General features: G+C 43.0%; 1 protein-coding gene across 1 annotated transcript in view; it reads left to right on the forward strand.

Moving 5' to 3' along the window:
• The window catches only part of FIG4 (FIG4 phosphoinositide 5-phosphatase), a 448,851-nt gene that overhangs the window by 102,041 nt on the left and 327,246 nt on the right, over positions 1-19,564 (forward strand). The window contains exons 4-5 of the mRNA XM_082251578.1: positions 5,828-5,984; positions 13,517-13,567. Of these exons, the coding sequence (XP_082107704.1) occupies positions 5,828-5,984; positions 13,517-13,567 (208 nt within the window). The remainder of the gene's footprint in view (positions 1-5,827; positions 5,985-13,516; positions 13,568-19,564) is intronic.

Below are 19,564 nucleotides of genomic sequence, written 5' to 3' on the forward strand. Positions count from 1 at the left end.
AAATGCTTGCTACCTGGCAATTTTGCTGACCCTCTGACTTTAATACTTTGTACGTTATTGACGTGGATCATATCAGAAAAGTCATTTTATAGCCTGAAGTCCTTATCTGCATACTCGTCCTGGGTTAACGACTCAATACATTAAAGAATACAGAGAGTCGGCTGGATAAGTAGTCATAGTTCTTCATGGAGAAAGGTACACAGTATTTCCAGGAAGGCTGCCGTGCGCAACATCACAGGAAACTGAAAGAAACTACTGCCCAGGGACCACTCTTGGATCAGCCATAGATTATCCATAAATTTTGATTTTCATTAATCAATAAGCATTATTGGACCGTCACAAGCTGAATACAGAGTTGCTATGCAAGTGTGCTAGTATAGGACTGCTTTTCTTTAAAGGCAGTGCTAGAATAATGGTAATGGTAAAATCGTCTGTATGAATAGAAGTAGGCACTCCAATGTCTACACTCCAGCAGCTCATTCAGCAGGAGGAGATGTTTTTATCAATTTCCCGAACATTCATTTGCTATAGCAGCACTCTGCTTCCTTTTCAGTTGTACACATGAGCTTTATACTACATCTCCTCTTGTTATTGAAAGTATGAATCAGGTACTTTAGAGCTGGCTGCATTGATGAGTAACACATAAAAGGCTGTTTTTATGTTCTAAGCATTGCACACTGGCAGAAAAAACTCTGCCTTTTAGCTCTGTACATGTGAACTGGTAAAACACACGTGCACATCTATGCTACTGTCACCAAATCGCTTTTATAGTACAGCCTTGTTACTATGTTTTGTATTCATTAATTGCTATAGAGAGCAATTTGAAGCTGTACAACAGGACTGTCTTTTTTTTCTTTTCTTTTTTTGCCTGCTTAAAGATATAGTGTTCGCTTATTTTTTTAGAGGCTATTGTGCGAATAAAACACAGCCTTGTATCTTTTTCCAATTCAAGATAATTGCAATCTCTAGATGAATCATAAAGGACATTTGGTCAGCCATCCTGTGTTGACATCACAAATATTTTTTAATACTAATTGGTCATGGCGTTGAATAAATTGTCTTTTTTCTCTTTAGTTCTGTCCGTGCTGTGTAATTTTAATGTTCATTTTTAGGTAAAAGTGAGATTCTCCCTGAATATCACGTATTTGATTCAAGAATGAAGCAACTGCGATACTGGTAGTGATATTTGTTGGGCTATCCCTTTATGCGCACTTAAATTGCGCCAATGACCCATCTAAAATAATAAAAATCTAGATAAAGAAAACATAATACATACATAAACGAATAAAGGAAAGAAATAAATTGTAAAAATGTTAGTTATAAATTTCCTGTCTCATTTTTGAGGAAGACCCCTCCAAGGTCATTCTGCCACCCTCCTGGACCCACACTACAAGACCAAAATGACCATTTGCATCCCAGCACATCAGGGAAGACAATATTTTTCACTACAAGGTGGTGCTTCTAATGTGCTTGCACAAAGCCTTTCCTGGTGGAGGAAATGGAGATAGCTGGGACATCCCTGCTTCCTGTTGCAGCTCTGCTACTCTTGGCAGACAAGAAGCTAGCAGCAGTAGCACCACTACCAGCAGGGGATGTCTAAAATAGGAGTTGCAAATTTTCTTCAGGCAACACCCTGGGGCTGGTCTCAGGTAGCCCTCACCCAAGTTTTTAAAAGCAATCACCCTAACCGCACCCAATCCAGACCATCCCATTCAGGCTAAAATTGGATGGTAAACAGCTAAAAGGTTGGTGCAACAGCTGAAGGCTCCTGTAGCCAACAAAATCCAAATACATGTTGAAGCCGGCACTCGACCAAGTACTTGTGGTAAAATTTACATTTATTATTATACAGGGTAAAATCCATCCAATACATTCATGCTAATAATATTCAAGTTTATAAAAGAAGGAAAGGTACATATACACAGCATTCGTCCTGCGCCAGTGAAAAAGTCAAGTACATTCGATCTTATGAAAAAAGTTTCAACTGTGGCTGTAGTTAGTCTTTTTAGGAGGTATGCAGGATAGTTCAATCCCTGGGGTTAGTGGAGATGGATGGTGGAGGTGGCTGCAGGCTTCATACAGAGATAGAGGGACTCTGCAACAGACAAAAAGGGGTAGGAGAAGAAAAGCAGCGCCACCTCAGTGTAGATTAAAAGGTTATTTATTACATAAAAACAATGTAGGTCCTGGCTGTGCCGGTGGAGTCCAGGCATAGCCTGAGGAAGGAGCACGCATGCTCCGAACGCGAGCACCCCCTGCCACTATTGGATGTAAGCCTGGATACTGAATGCTGCCAGAAACACAGGAAGTGTCGGACTCCACCAGCACAGCCAGGACCACGGCCGCCACAGTGTACTTCCCTAACATCCCTACAGTGTTGCAGATGAGCCATCACTATTTGCTGATCAACTATTTCCTCTGTGTGAGTCACTACATTGTTTTTATGTAATAAATAACCTTTTAATCTACACTGAGGTGGCGCTGCTTTTCTTCTCCTACCCCAAGTTTATAAAAGAGCAGTCGATGCTTGGTACAGACTTCCAGCAGATGCAGTGAGTCAGTAGTCAACAGTAAGTGAATTTAAACTTGCTTGAGACAAACCTAGATCTAGGTTCAGACACAAATGGTGAAAAAAAAGTCTTTGGACTGTGTGATCTATCTGTGGCTGCTTGTAAATACACACAGATTGATAACATATGTCGCGAATGCCTCTACACAGACCTTTCTTAGACATATCTCTTTATTAGGGTATCTTGCATACCTAAAAGGCTCTATATATCAGTAAGAAACTGATGCCATGTGAAATGTAAGCTCCAATGAGCAGGGCCCTCTAATTCCTACTGTATTAAAGTGTATTGTATTTGTACTGTCTACCCTCAAGTTTTAACCACTTTACCACCGGAGGATTTTGCTGTCTTCCGTCCAGGCCACTTTTTGCGATTCGGCGCTGTGCGACTTCAACTGACAATTGCGCGGTCGTGCGACGCCGTACCCAAACGAAATTTACGTCCTTTTTTTCCCACAAACAGAGCTTTCTTTTGGTGGTATTTGATCACCTGTGCGATTTTTACTTTTTGCGCTATAAACAAAAAAAGAGCGTTTATTTTGAAAAAATAACAATATTTTTAACATTTTTTTATATGAAATTCCCCCCAAAAAAGATGTAAAAACCAATTTTTTTAAAAAATTTTGGCCAATTTGTTTTTTGCTACCTATGTTTGGTAAAAAAATCGCAATAAGCGTATTTTGATTGGTTTGCGCAAAAGTTATTGCGTTTACTAACAAAGGGAAAGATTTCTGTCATTTTTGGTGTTTTTTTTTTAACGAGTAATGGCGGCGATCTGCGATTTTTTTTTGCGGGACTGCGACATTGCGGTGGACAGATCGGACCCTTGACTGACATTTTTGACACTTTTGGGGGTACCAGTGACATTACTGCAGTAATCAGTGCTATATATATTCACTGTTACTGTAAAAATGACACTGGCAGGGAAGGGGTTAATTTTATTGGAGAGGGAGGGGTTAATGTATGCCTGGTGCTTACTGACGTGTAGGGGGGGAGGTGACTGAGTGAGTCATGGACAGATCGGATGTCCAGCTATGCTGAACAGTCCGATCTGTCACTCCCTGTCACTATGGAGATCCGCCCGCTGTGTTTACACACAGCGGGCGGATCTCCAGACTCGATCCCCGACGATCGGGTAAGAGCAGCTCCTCCCCTGGCCCGACTCCCGCTGTGAATGAAAACAGCGGGAGCGAGCCTCCGGCGGCGCGCAAGCGCCGCCCAGAAGGGGGAGTGTCTGACGACGTTAATACTACGTCGTCAGACGATAACGAACCACTCTGCCGCAGTAGTATTACTGTGAGCAGACGTAAAGTGGTTAAAGCACTGCGTAAACCGTTGACGCTATATAAATCCTATATGATAATAATAATTAACATTGTAAAAAGAACAAAAAGAGGGCGCACCAGCCTTGTGCATTACCCAACCGGTGACCTGGTTGCTTTGTGTCCATTGTGGACTGGATACGCTTTTAACCACTTAAGCCCCGGAGGATTTGGCTGCTAAAGGACCAGGGGTTTTTTTGCGATTTTTTACTGCGTGACTTTAACGGACAATTGCGCGGTCGTGCGACGCTGTACCTAAACGAATTTGACGTCCTTTTTTTCCCACAAACAGAGCTTTCTTTTGGTGGTATTTGATCACCTGTGCGATTTTTTGATCACGCGCTATAAACAAAAAAAGAGCGTAAATTTTGCAAAAATAACAATATTTTTCACATTTTTTTATATGAAATTCCCCAAAAAAAAAAGTAAAAATCAAAATTTTTTAACATTTTTCGGCCAATTTGTTTTATGCTACCTATGTTTGGTAAAAAAAATCGCAAAAAGCGTATTTTGATTGGTTTGCGCAAAAGTTATCGCGTTTACTAACAAAGAGAAAGATTTTTGTCATTTTTGGTGTTTTTTTTTTTAACGCGTAATGGCGGCGATCTGCGATTTTTTTTCGGTACTGCGACATTGCGGCGGACAGATCGGACCCTTGACTGACATTTTTGACACTTTTGGGGTTACCAGTGACATTACTGCAGTAATCAGTGCTATACATATGCACTGTTACTGCAAAAATGACACTGGCAGGGAAGGGGTTAACTTTATTGGACAGGGAGGGGTTAAGTGTGTCCTAGGGGCGTGCTTTCTACTGTGTAGGGACATTGCTATTGGTGTAAAAGCAAAGATCAACCGTTCTACATAGTAGAACGGTCAGATCTTTACTTTTACACAGGGAGAACTGACAGGCAGCTTGTTTACACAAGCTGCTCTGTCTTTCTCCCTTCACAGGAGCGATCGCAGTGTGACTGGCGGACATCGAGTCCGCCGGTCACACGCACTGACTTGCCTGTGAACGAGCCGCGGCGGGCGCGCGCCTCGGCGGGCGCGCGCCCGCCCGCTATAGGCTCGCAAGTCAGTGACAGGCGAGTGACGTACCGATACGTCACTCTGCCTGGCCGGGGCTGACCGCCGCAGTATATAGTCGTGCGGCGGTCGGCAACCGGTTAAGACTTTTGTGTTTGTAAGTATATTTCCTTACCTCCTTTTTTAATAAAACTCCACTTGGGTAATGCACATGGTTTGTGCACCCTCTTTTTGTTCTTTTTACAGTGTTTCCATTGGGTTTCCCCTGACCCTAGAAGGGCAGCAAAGTCTGTGCGTATGCCCGGAGCCATAGAGATTCACCGCCGCCACATCTCTTTTTGAGCGTGGGAGAATTTGTTTGTTCAAATCTGGTACACCATTAACATGCCTATTTAGATAGCATGAGCATTAGTAAAATCCCTAATTTAAAGTTAGAGCTCCTCATAATTGGTTCTTCTAGTTAGAAAATGTCTTTCTTCAAAATTGACTGCAACTTTGCTTTCAGGAATTCTTTAATCAAATTGTAAATGTCACATATGAACATGGGGTGCCTTAAATATGGAGCCATTGATTTTCAATGCATATTATTCCTTCCGCAAACTAAATATTTACATATGTGTGTTAATATTATACAAATTACACAGGTATTTTACTATAGTTGTTGTTTGCAACAGTTTGTATATTTTCCTAGGTTTTAGATGTGTAGTTATTTTTGAACAGAAGAAAGCCAGTTGGACTTTCCTATTAATCTCAGTAAAGCGTGTCATGCCTGCACGCTACAGCACAGGGACTGGGAGAAAATCAGATGTGGACACTGCCTGGTACTAATCTATGAAAATATGTCTAATAATGATAATATTGTATCTATCCATGTTCTATACATAAGCTTGTAATGATTTTTTGTTTCTAGGATTTGTTCAGTTTTTAGAAGGATATTATATTGTGCTGATTACTAAAAGGCGAAAAATGGCTGACATTGGTGGTCACGCAATCTACAAAGTTGAAGATACCAGCATGATTTACATTCCTAATGATTCTGTACGTGTTAGCCACCCCGATGAAGCCAGGTAATACACGTGGAAGGTGCAAAATAAAACATACCTTGGATGTAGTTTGCTGAATACAGCCATATAACCAAACTGCATTTTGTTAGGCCCTGTTTGTAAAAAGAAAAGAACCTTCTTTTCACTTATGATCTTGTAGACAGGTAGATTGTAATTTAAAGTGCGGGTAGACTGTAATTTAAAGTGCTGGCATTGAGAGTTACTATAGTATTCCATAGCCCCTTTAAGGAAAAACACTTGCTCTCCCATGGGATTTATATAAACCCCCTTATACATTCACTTTACAGTGACTCGTTTCTTTAAATTAGATATTGCTTTTTATTCATGCCATTATAATGTTGTTGTTGTACTTGCATACAGTACTTTAAGTCGGTGTTAACTAAAAAAAAAAAAGCAAATATCCTATATTGTTTACTAGTGGGGCGGATAAGGATTGGGAGAACCCATCGCAAGTAGCCATTTGTAAAAATTGGAATCTCCATTCTATTACATGTATTTTTAGAGCTCCAAAATGTAATGCAGCACTTTGCAATGTACATAGAACCATACAAGTCAATTTTTAACCCCTAGAAATCTCAAAATCTAACATCTCTATCACACTCCAATTTATTATGGTGAGTGGATATTAATATCTTCTCTATGTTATTTTCCACAATATTAGTCAATTCTGTGGCCTCAATTTTACAGCTCATTCATAAAATGCAGGCCGTAGTGTTTAGGTCCTTCAGTACTTCATGGAGTCTTCTATGTTTAAGACAGCAGCCATAATGTCATGTGGAATAGATAGCGCCTTTGTGGAATTCTTTTCAAACTACAAGTAGTTTGTTTAATATCGGCAGATATTTTTGTCCTTAAACACTCATTCTTTAACACTTACACTAGGCAGATATCCGTCATGACACTCAGATGGGTATTTGACCAATAATCTGGTCAAGTAAAGGATAGAAATGCAATGATCACAATATTAAATCATTTCTGAAAGCCAGGGGGATTTAATTTAATACAGAAAAAATCAGAACATTCTCCACTTTTGGTAACCTTTTCACATTTGTTTAGAAGGTTTTCTGAAATGGTAATGTTTTTACAAAAAGGGTTTTTCAACGTATTATCCAATAAAAATGCTGACCGGATGTAAACATGGATACCTTAAAACCTTAGAAGGTGCTTTTTGTGCAGTAAATTAAAACTGTGCTAGTATGCCAAGACTGGCTTTCAACTATGACTCATATCAGTATTTGTAATCATTGCCGGGATCTAATCTTGATTCATGTAATAGTCAACATTAACTGAGTATATTTAGCAACTGGAAAAATAACATTTCTCTTTCATTCATTGACAGACACAGCTCCCAATCCTATTCATTTGGTTATACTGCCTCCTACAGGAGTAGGACACTAGGCAGAAAAAAAGTCTGACTACGGCTATAGGCAGGCCCAGGGAGTATACCCCCTCTCTCAGCTATAGGTAATCTCTGGTCCTGGTTGTTTTTTTCTTTTTAGATCAATTTTTTCTCCTGTTTTTTTCCTGTGAGATCTACAATTACCTGCCGGACTGGGCGATGAGCTGGATAATCTAGATCCGGTGGTCACCCCAGTCTGGCCAGCGAGCGTGCTTATACCTCAGATCCGCGCTAGGTCGGCCGTGACATAGCCCCACCAGGACGGGGGCTGGCCTGCGAGTTAAACGCCTTGCACGGTCGCATACGACTGTGTCTCGACCCGAGTCGCATTGTTCCTCCTGGCCGACAGCCCCCCCCATTTAGATGGCAGGGGTTCTGTCTGGAGTGCTGCCCGCCTGGTTCCTGGTATGGTGAGTAACTGTCCCTCCCCCTCTCCCCCTGGAGGGTTTTGGGGTGGATGTGGGCCCCTCCATGGGACGGTCAGACCCCTGGGTTCCCCTCCTTCCAAATAGGCACCCCCGTTCATCTGTCCCCCCATCCTACCCCCCCTCCACTTATGCTGGGGCTGTGTGGGTTGTCTGGTCTACCTCCTGGTGTGGGGGCAGGGCGATATGCTGGCGATAGGATTGGGGGGGGTTGCACTGCCAGGGTTGAGACGATCAGCTGTGCGGGGAGGGGGGCTGTACCTGGTGGGGGCTTCTTTGTTTCCTGATCGCCGCTCGTGCAGTGCAGATTCTCCTGGTGGCTGCGGTACTTGGTTTCTGCGGGGTGGTGAGTCTGGTGGGGCCCTCTCCCTCTCTACTGAGGATTGATTGGTGCTCTGAGACTGGAAACTGGGTGGTGCTGCCAGAATGGTGGTGGTTGTCCCTTAGCAGTGTTTTTACACCTTTTTGTGGGGTCCCCCTGGTGACTCATGGAGTCTTTGGAGCACATCTCCCCACCTGATCCCCTCTCCGGGGCTCATCCTTCCATCGATCGATGCACTGACTGCGGTCTTGGAGTCCTTTGTGTCCCTGGTGGAGGTCGCTTTTGGGTGTCAGGCTGGTATAAAGCACTCGCCCCCCCCCCCCCCCCGCCTTCCCCTGCCTCATCTGTCTCATCAGATCCTAAAGATTTGGACATCAGGAACATGGGTCACCCTGCTGGGTCTGCGACCACGCACCCTGAATCCTCAGTGAGAAGGATTCCTCTACTTCTGCAGCCACGCACGAAAAGGCGCTGGCGGACGCACTGATTGTATTTGTGCTTGAGACTTAAAGCTGGAGGACGCAGCTGCGGCTGCGACTGAGGCGCACGTTCCCTTTGGCACTTACAAGACATCCAGAGCAGTAAAGGTGTTCCGTTTACCCTCCTATTGTCACTAAAGTGTGGGGATTACCAAAGCGTCCCCTTGGGATCCCTAAGCGAGTTGCTAGGCAATACCCCTGTGAGGAGTCCCTTGTTAAGAAGTGGACTGTTCCACCGGTGGTGGACCCTCCAGTTTCCAGATTAAACAAGGCAACCATGATTCCGGTTGAAGAGTCCCTGGCCTTTAAGGACCTGGCTGACAAGAAGGCAGGGGCTGTGGCCCGCAATATGTACACCCTGGCTGGTTCGGCACTGAGGCCGATATTCACCATTGCCCTGGTGTCACAGACTCTGACTGAATGGGCTAAGCTTTTGCGCATTGTCCTGGAGAGGGAGTAGCTCCGCCCTGCCTTTGCTGAGCTGGCGGACCAGCTGGTCAAGGGGCTGCAGTTTATCTGTGATGCCTCTTTAGATGCGGCTCCCCTAGTGGCTCGGCTCTCTGTTTTGGAAGTGGTCCTTCAGCATGTCTTTTGGCTCAAATGCTGGTCTGCGGACCAGGCTTCTAAAAAGGCCTGAATGATCTTCCCTTTCAAGGAGATCACCTGTTTGGTGCTACCCTAGATTACATAATTAAAGGTCTCACTGGGGGGAAAAGTACCTTTCTTCCACAGGCTCCTAAGGGCAAAGACCCTCGTCGTAGACGTAGGCCCTCCTTCTCGGCTCATAAGAAGTTTTTTCGTCCCTCAGGTTCCACTGACAATGAATCGAAGCCCTGCAGGGCCTCTTCTGGAGGATCCAAGTGAACTTGGTCTGGCAAATCAAGAGCGGCTTCCCCAGACCCGCGGATAAGGCCTCTTCAGCAGGAAGGTGCGCTCTTAATTGTATATGGGGTTTGGGGACGTCTTCGCTGGTTCCCGGGCGCTTCGGCTGGCCAAATCCTTCCTCACCTTGTATTGGACAGTGGTCATCACGGATGCCAGCCTGTCCGGCTGCGGAGGCGTTTTTCGCAAAAATTTTGCTCAAGGGATGTGGACACTGGAAAAATCCAGACTACCGATCAATGTCTTGGAACTCCAACCGATCAGACTGTGCCTGGAACATTGGATGGATCGTCTTCAGGGATGTCCAGCGCACATTTAATCGGACAATGCCACGACCGTGGCATATGTCAATCACCAAGGGGGGACAAGAAGTCCTGGTGGCTCTGGAGATAGCTGGCATTCTAAGGTTCTAATTCCAGCCCTCTCCGCCGTACACATTCCAGGGGTGGAAAACTGGCAGGTGGATTACCTCAGTCTTTTAGAGTACAAAAGTCTGAGACATGATCTCAGTAAAGTGATGCCACATCCCAAAAATGGATATTTGGAAATTGAAAGGGGGGAGAAAAAGAGAATACTTTCATCCCCTTTTTAGAGAGTAGGAATTTGAAGGCATCCACTGACTTTGCACAATGGTTTTTTATGTAACTTTGGTACACTAAATTTGTTTTTATACATATTGCTTCAAATTGTATATCTTTCCTGAGATCAGTCAGTGGATGCCTTCAAAGTCCTACTCTCTATAAGGAGATGAATATATTCTCTTTTTCTCCCCCCTTTTAGTTTCCAAATATCCGTATTACCTCAGTCGACAGGTGTTGAACCAAGGGGAGTGGTTCCTTCATCCGGAGGTGTTTCATCAGTTGTGTCTCCAGTGGGGCTCTACCAAGGTGGATCTGTTGGCGTCTCGGCTCAACAGAAAGGTGCAGAGATTTGTGGCTCGGACACGGGATCCTCTGGTGGATGCCACAGATGCGCTGGTGGCCCCATGGGGTCAGTGTCGTTTGATTTACGTCTTCCCTCCTCTTAAGCTTCTGCCAACACTTATATGCACTGGATTGAGGTAGAAGGGATTCCGGTCATCTTAGTGGCCCCCGGACTGGACTCTCTGGGCTTGGCACACCGATCTGTTAAGGCTGGTCGTCAACGTTCTTGGAAGCTTCCGCTCAGGGAGGATCTGCTGTCCCAAGGACCAATCTTCCATCCTCTTTACAATGGCTTTGACGGCTTGGCTGTTGAACGCCAGGTGCTGATGGATAGAGGTTTTGTCTGAGTTGGTGATTCCAACGCCGTTAAAATCTAGGAAATCTACTTCTAGGAAGATCTACCATCGTACGTGGAGGACGTACATTGCGTGGTGTGAGTCTCATGGGGTTCATCCTTGCTCTCGGGTCTTGGCCTTCTTTTAATGGGGGGTTGAGCAGAAACTGGCCTTGAGTACTGTCGGCCTTAGCGGTCTTCTTTCAGCGGCCCTTTGCCACATACTCCCTGCTACGTACTTTTCTTCAGGGAGTTAGGCAATTGTCCCCTCCAGTGCGGTCTCTGTTGCCGCCTTGGGACCTCAGTTTGGAGCTCTGTCTGCCAGAAGCCTCCTTTTAAAAATCTTTGGAAGATTCCCCTGCTTACGCTGTCCCAGAAGGTGTCCTTTTTGGTGGCATTATCTCTGCGTGCAGGGTGTCGGGATTGGCAGCGTTATCCTGACGTTCACCTTGGTGGTTTACAGAGATAAGGTGGTTCTTTGCCTCTGTCCGTCAGGTTGTCTCTGATTTACATTTGAATGAAGACATGGTGTTACCTTCCCTGTGTCCCAGGCCAAAACATCAGAAGGAAATTGCTTTGCATGCCTTGAATGTGGTCCGGGCAATTAGGGTGTACCTGGCAGCTACGGAGTCTGTTAGGAAGTCAGAATCACTATTTGTGCTCACTGATGGCCTTGGAAAGGGTTGTCTGCTTCCTCTGCGACTATTTCCACATGGATCAGAAAGACAGTGCTTCAGGTCTATTCCATCAAGGGTCAGATTCCTCCTTTTCCTGTCAAGGTGAATTCTACTCGGTCGCTCAGTGCCTCCTGGGCCTTCCGTCATCAGGCATCAGTGACGCAGGTTGGCAAGGCGGGTACCTGGTCGTCAGTGCACACTTTCACAAAGTTCTATAAAGTGGATGTGTTAGCATGTGCGGATGCTTCCTTTGGCTGCAAGGTTTTTGCAGACTGCAGTTTAGAGGACCTGGTCCTCTTTGATGGTGTATTTTTTTTTTTTTTTCAGGTGAGCTCCAGTTGTTTTGGTTGAGCTCCTGTTTACCTTGTTGGCTATAGTTAGCCTTGGGAGTTTCTTTCTCTGTTCCCACCCCTCATGTTTAACATTGCTTTGGGATTTCCCAATGGTTAAGAAGATCAGGAGCTGTGTCCCTCAATGAACGAAAGAGAAAATGGGATTTTTGACTTACTGTGAAATCCATTTTTCTAAAGTTTTATTGACACCCCTCTGTGAAGTTGTAATTCTTCTGACACTACTTGTAACAAAACTGAGTACCTATAGCAGAGAGAGGGAGTATACACCCTGGGTCTGCCAATAGGCATAGTCAGACTTTTTTCTGCCTAATGTCCTACTCCTGTAGGGGGCAGTATAACCCAATGGGTAAGAATATCAGAACCTATGTCCGTCAATGAACATCAGAGAAATGGATTTTATGGTAAGTCAAAAATCCCATTAATTTGCTTTTATTTTTTTGCTTGCACTATTAGAAGCATAGACGTCATCCACAAAGGATGCTATGTTTTTTTTTTGTTTTTTTTTTGCCGTAATTATAACTATATTTTAGCCCTGAGCTTTTTTCATGGTATTGGTGGGTTACCATATGCTGTAAAGTATTTTTGGAATTTATTGACACAATATAAAAAAAAATTAAATGGGCAGTGGCTGCCCATTTAGAGGTGTGTCTAGGTTTGCCTTAAAAGGGTCCAAAGCTTTATTGACATGGTCACACAGTACACATACAGCAATGTTTCAGAGCCACGCAGGGCCACTGCGTGGCTCCAAAACGTTGCCGTATCTGTACCATGTGACCATGTGAATAAAGCTTTGGACCCTTTTAAGGAATCCTTGGTGTGCTGATGACATTTCTTCACTCAGATTGTGTGCGGTTTCCAGCCATTGGTCATTACAGCACATAGCATTATTACAGCCATTTCCATGAATGTGTGCCTGGGGAATATGGTGCTTAGGTTAGATATTTTTGGGATAGCAATAATGAAATCCTTCCTGCGGCACCTAGGAGCATCTATATGCCCAAAACACTTCCATGTGCCCTTGTTAAATTGTTAGAGCAACAGATCTTCTCTGAGGTACTCCTAAGTCACTAAATGTGTCACTGAATAAGGAAAATAAGCATCATAAAGCCCAGCAACCCAGAGGAGAGATTTCACTTCCACTGCTTGATCATGACGCCTTCTACTTAAAGTCATTAGCCCTGGCTTATGACAAAGATATTCCTTAACCAGGAAAATATAGCATGTGAGGCAAAAATGCATTTTCCCTTATTCCATAATTTGTAAGCATGATCCCCAAGTATTTTATCCTCTCTAAAGACTTGCATTCCTAGGAACTTAATTAAAATAACATAAATTCTTTTTCAAGTGTCTTCAGTGATCTTCATTCCTGCAGCTTGCTTCCCTTCTGTGATCATAAATAGGTTACTATATTAAAGCTTCCCAGTTTTCTGTAGTCCTCTCCAAGCTGCTATAATTGTTCCTGTACCCGTATTCCCATACTAGCTGTTCTTGTTTGTATCTTGCTTGCTTGCCAACAGCCCTATGCTGTATTGGTTAACCATCTGTAAGTATCACTCTAGAGGTTGCTTTGCTTGGCTTGCTACATATATCACATCATGTGAGGAGTGTATAGAATCCATGTTTAAATTCACACTGCTATGATTTTACCATCATTACTTTGTGTGATAAGTATTGTTATTTTCAAAGTATAAATCCCTAGCCTATGCTGATACTGTTTTGTTGTTTTTTTTTCTACTCTTAGGTATTTAAGAATATTTCAAAATGTTGACCTATCGAGCAATTTTTACTTCAGGTAAGTACAATGTAGTCTCTGTTTGACTTATACTAATACTTAAGGAAACAATACACTTCCAAAATGATCTGCTATTGTTTACACCATTAAGCTGTCTTATTTGTTTTTTTTTTTTTTTTTTACCTTACTAAGCTGTCTTTGGAGGAATTGTTGTGTTAAAACAACTCTGTTGCTACATAATGAAAAGTTTTAAAAAGACTCCCTGTAAGGGAAGAGAATTAATATTTCTCTGGCCTATGTCCCGTGCCCCCTTTGTACGATCTCCTGAAAAAGTATGCAAGCCAATGTTTCTTCAGCACCCAAAACACCTTCTAGTGTGTTGAATATGAGGGCCCCAGCTGGGTATTGGGATTCCACCTACCTGGTGCTATGTCACTTCTTTGTCTAGTAGTGACATAGTAGTCAGCGGGTTCAACATATGTTTAGTCTCATGAAGAGTTATGGTGGCCAAATTAATCTTTGGCATCCCACACACATTGAAATGTGGATGTAGAATATTCTTTGCCCACCATAACTATTCAAGAGTATATGAATATGAAGCATGGCCAGCAGAGCAGGCAAGTATTAACTCTTGTTTATTTACAGGGAGTTCTTTTCAATTTTTTTTTTTTTTTTAGCGTGGATAGAGTTATTTTAAAGTTGAACAAGGGGCCAAATACAGCGCTGTGAAAGGATTTTTAATTCTGATCAAACTAGCTTGTGAATCAGACAGTATTGGTAATCAGTTGGGAATGTCTGCATTCCTTGAGACTTCTACAAGCTACACTGCATTTGGGAAAGACTGCTTGGTCTTGAACTGGTCCAAGACTATGATTCAACAGTTAAAGGGCAGAAAGCAGTAATCAGATCGTCACTTAGTTCTCTTCTCTATCTTTTTTTTTTTTTACTGTCTATATACTGTCAAGGAAGCGTCTCTTTACTTCCAGTTCCAGAACAGCGCAGTAAGTAATAGAAAATTCACCCCCCCCCCCCCCTAGCTGTCACAAGAACGGGTGACTGCTAGAACAAATAATTAGAGTGAATCTTCCCAATGGGGACACAGGGAACAATTAAAATCTGGCAGGGTTTTTAACACATAGAATAGTAAAAAAAAGCACCCCATCATACGCCTCAGTAGTTTTTTGAGGGCCCAACAAAACCGGTCACAAAAAAAAAGTGGCAAAAACATGTTCCTTCACTGACTTTAAAGTCTTTGGAATGCATAGTATTGTATCACTTCGTTTTTAAAATACAAGGAGGTTCCTACTGGCTGCATAGTGATTTTTTTCCAGTTTGGGTATACTGATTGACTGGAAAGCCATCAAAATCCTTATTTTCATTTTGGCTATATTACTTTATCCAAGTTCCGGGCTAATAATTTGTCTGTGTGATTCAAAAGTGAATGTATAGTAGTTCTATGTGTGCTGTTTGTCTATCGCATTAAGAAAGGGGTTTTGTGAGACCCTGAAATGTTGGTGGAGGAACATGTTCACTTTGTTGTCACCTGTTTTGTTAAGCCCTCAATCAACTACGACTTATTATGTGGTGCTGACTTTTTCTGTTTTATGAGCTATAATATGGTGCCACCGGTAGTCATGCACTATCCATCAGTGGCTTTCAGGGTCAGGTGCTGGATGGATCGGTCTATTGGGTTGTTTTTTTTTGTTTTGTTTTATTAATTCTTTATTTTAAACACTTTTATACAAACAGGCATGCGAGAAACATAAGCCAGTGCTTACCAAAATAAATATAACTCACAACATTTGTCACATCATGAGCGAGCACACAAGGCACAAAAGTCATATTCCGTGTCATTGGAAAAAAGGAAAGAATAGTTCCGCGCTATGGACTAATTAATTGAATATAAAAGAATATAAAAGAAGCTGCTTCCACCACTGAAACAACTACGGTAGTAGATGTCTGGGATAAGTAAAAGGGAAAAAGGAGTGGATTTGGCATTGCTACTGGCATGCAACAGATGTGTAATACTGAAAAACAATTAATGTGCCATAGAACATTAAAGCGAATAACCAGAAAAAGAAACAATATATATCAAACGTGCACAACATTAATTAATAAGGTATTTAAACATTAAAGTGAAAACAATGTGTTGTAATATAACATGAAGTCCATTGGTGAAATCACAAAAAAGTTCTTAAAGATGAGTGAGTGAAAAAACTGAAAATTCCACACAAATGAGTGGTGTTCGTGTAAAACTCGTGCCCCCGCCCCCCCCCCCTGTGTAGTTACACTCACCAGATGAATCTCCCCATTGAAGGGGTAGCCCGCAATCTCAGTACTAATGACTGTCTGTGAATATCCTCACAAATGCCTCTGTATCCTTATCTTACTTTGCCTCAGTGGTAACATCTAAAAATAATAGGAGTTTGAATACCGTTAACCATGTTTATTTAAAAGGTAAATATTGCACTTACATCAAGATAAAACAAAATAGCGTTCATATGTATAAAAACCAGGAAGTCCGGAGTCCCCTGCGATCCACAGACTTAGACCGAAGAGGCCGCTTCTGATGACGTCTTCTTGAGTGATGAAACGCGTAAGACGAAGCTAGAGAGTAATTGCGTCACAACCGGTCTGACTGTGGAGCGCAGGGAACTGCGGACTTCTGGTTTTTAATACATATGAACGCTAATTTGTTTTATCTTGATGTAAGTGCAATATTTTCCTTTTAAATAAACATGGTTAACGGTATTTACACTATGGAGGCTCCTATTACTTTTACATGTTACCACTGAGGCAAAATACAATAAGGATACAGAGGCATTCTTGGGGATATTCACTGAGATTGCAGGCTACCCCTTGAATGGGGAGATCCATCTGGTGAGTGCAACTACACAGGGGGGAGCACGAGTGTTACATGGCCAACTCTTATTTGTGTGCAATTTGCAGATTTTTCACTCACTCGTCTTCAAGGACTTTTTTAGGATTTTACCAATGGACAGTATGGTTTATCACAACACATTTTATTCACTTTTAATGTTTACATACCTTATTAATTAATATTGTGCACGTTTAATTTATATTATTTGTTTTTCTGGCTATTCACAATAATTCATTTTCAGTATTAGACATTTGTTGCATACTAATGGCAGCGCCACACCCACTCCTTTTTCTCTTTGACATATTCTGTGTCATGAAACATCAGTTCTAGCAGACAATTGAGTCTCTACCATTCTGACCGTAGTCACTTTTCTTACCAGAGAGTAACATAATTGATACAAAGGAAAGAGAATGCAAGAAAAAGAGAAAAAAAAGGTGTGCGTGTGGGCTAGATGAGAAGGAAAGGGAGGAAGTAGGGAGGATCAAAAAGTAGAGTTTAGGGTCTCTACTCCTCCTCCTATTAGCACAGAGCCATATTCCATAGAACAGGTATAAAGGGACCAATAAAACCACTTTATTTTTTATTTCTCCTCTTTACCCCACAAGGTTGTGGGTATACTCTCCATGGTGTAAATATCCGCTACTTTGGTGAGCTGTAACTAGATCGCAGGGGGGGGGGGGATTCCTGCTTTAAAGGGCTGGAATACAGGCAGTTGTGGCATTTAAAAGGTGGACCAACATTGAATTTTTGCATTTATATTTCTAGAAAGCTGAGTATCTGGCCGGGTCAGAGCCCAAGTCATAGTCAGTGGCCTGCTTGATAATGTCTCATACCTGGAAACAAGTTTTCAGTGAGACCAGAAGATATGCAACATGGTACCCTCAGCCTCTCCGCAACGCCAACAGATGTCCACTGCGCCAACTGTGTCCACTAGATTTTCTTCAGGAGAGACGGGACTTTATACCAGCGTGTCAGAACATTATAGCCCAGCTCCTGGTATTTATTGGCCACAAAGGAGTAATGCAAAAATAGAGGACATGATTAATCTGCTCAGCAGAAAAGTGTGAGCCCCAGATCCCTTCCCCATTTCAGGAGAAACCTAGGGACGAATCCCTCAGGGGGACTTATTCACAATTTATAGGCCTTAGAGACCTCATGAGCAGAGGGGCCCTGTTCCAGACATAAGTTTTCAAATGGTGTGTTAATACAGGTTGATCACCCCTCACGGTGAGCACTGCTAAGGAAATGGGTGAGTTGCTGTAGATGCCAGGGGTCCAGCAGTGGATCAAACATTGACTGGATTTTAGCACTGGTCTTCAACTTAGAGTTGGGGAGGAAATTTACAGAGACGAAACTTGCCTTACCCGAAAAGTCGTTTGAAGCGGCAATCGGTAAGGCTAGGGGGGAACGCTGGGTTTTGCAATATGGGATAAAGTCTTCCCTTTTGACCTGGAAAAATGGCGACTTTGTTGCACTACATGGATGGTTGCACCAATAGGGGATGGTGCCGTAGATTTCCCAGAGATTGTGAACGTAACCATGGCAAGCATTGTAATGGAATATCAGAGTAAGACTGTTCAATCCTTACCCATGCTTTATGTCCAGCATCTCTGCACCTCGCGAGTACCCTGGCAAGATGGAATGCCTGGTATTATTGAAGCGGGTCTGGAAAAGCCATTCCCCATGTGTTTTAGGCATGACTAAATGTGTGTGAGACAGACACGGATTAGTTTTCGCCTAGACAAATTGAATAAAGACACTGTGCACTGATTTCAGAAATTAGGTCTTTACCCTTCTTAGGGATCATGATAATACATGCCCTCAACGTGTCAGTCAGTAGAGGCTAGTCGTCGAGGAGAAAACACCTGTACAAATCTAGGGTCCAGAAGTGGGGAAAAGGCTTTATAGTAGGCTGCTGTATAGCCATCTGGACCAGGGGCTTTATGGGTTTTGAGTAGCTTGGCAGCCATCAGGTATTAGTTAGTTGAAATAGGAGCATTAAGGAATTCAGTTGTGTCATCAGGAATCTAAGGTAGGCCTGAGGAGAGAGATATTCTCGTATTAGTTGTTGCTTTCGCACAAATTGTTCGGTGGATAGAGGGGTTGATAAGTTGTACAAAGAGGTGTAATAATTTTAAAAGACCTCAGGTATGTCACAGGACAAGGTGGCACCATTCCCCTCCCCCAGAGTTAATGTGTGGGATAAAGCTTTTGAGGGAAATGTCCCAAGGCGAGTGGGCCAGTAGTCTACCTGATTTATTCCCATGTTCATAGTAGGCATGTCTAGCTCTGCACAAATGTGTCTTGGTGTCATGCAGAAGCAAGGACAATTTCTCTCACTGGATCCTAAGGTCTGCTGCCACAGATTGAGAGAGGGATTTTTATGTAGGAGTTTTAGGTTTGCCACCAGGTCTAACTATGTTTTAAGTAAGGCTTGCCTGCTTTTCTTCAGCTCCAATGCGCTTTGAATCAGCAGACCTCGCATGGCACATTTATGGGTTTCCCACAAAGTCAGCAGAGAAGTGCCCTCTGTATCGTTGTCAGAGAAAATTCTGGCTAAAGCCAGGGAGAGTTCATTGCGCAAGGACCTTCCTGGATCAATGAATCATTAATTTTCCATAACCAAGATCTAGAACAGGGGGCACCAAAACTGAGGTCTAGAATCGACGGGGCATGACCACAGCTCACCACATCTTGAAGGAGAGCTTGGAAAACCATTAAATCGTCAATTTGTAACGAACTGTCATGCGAAAACAAATAAAAAGTACAGTCATGATCATTAGGATGGTGAACCCTCTAAACATCCACCAGGTATACAGACTGAAGGGTTTTTTTCACACGTCTAAGATAAGAATGAGATAAGTGCTTGGATGACGTAGAGGCATCGAACAGAGGATTGAGTACCATGTTGAAATCTCCACCTAGAAACAATCCCCCCTCCATGAAGCCCTGCAAGGCATTGATAATTTCAACCAAACAGCTCTGCTAGGCTTGGTTGGGTCGATAAATAGAGGTTAACATTGCTCTGTGGCTAGTAAAATCTCCTTTGAGGAACATGTAATGTCCCTCCTGGTCACTCCTCTAATCAACAAAGGACCAAGCAACTGACCTAGAAAGCAGGATGCTTATCCACAAATTGGGAGGCAACTATGGTATACCAGTGGGTAGCAGAATTT

This window comes from Pelophylax lessonae, assembly GCF_965119305.1.
Source record: "Pelophylax lessonae genome assembly, chromosome: 3".
Classification (NCBI taxonomy): Eukaryota; Metazoa; Chordata; class Amphibia; order Anura; family Ranidae; genus Pelophylax; species Pelophylax lessonae.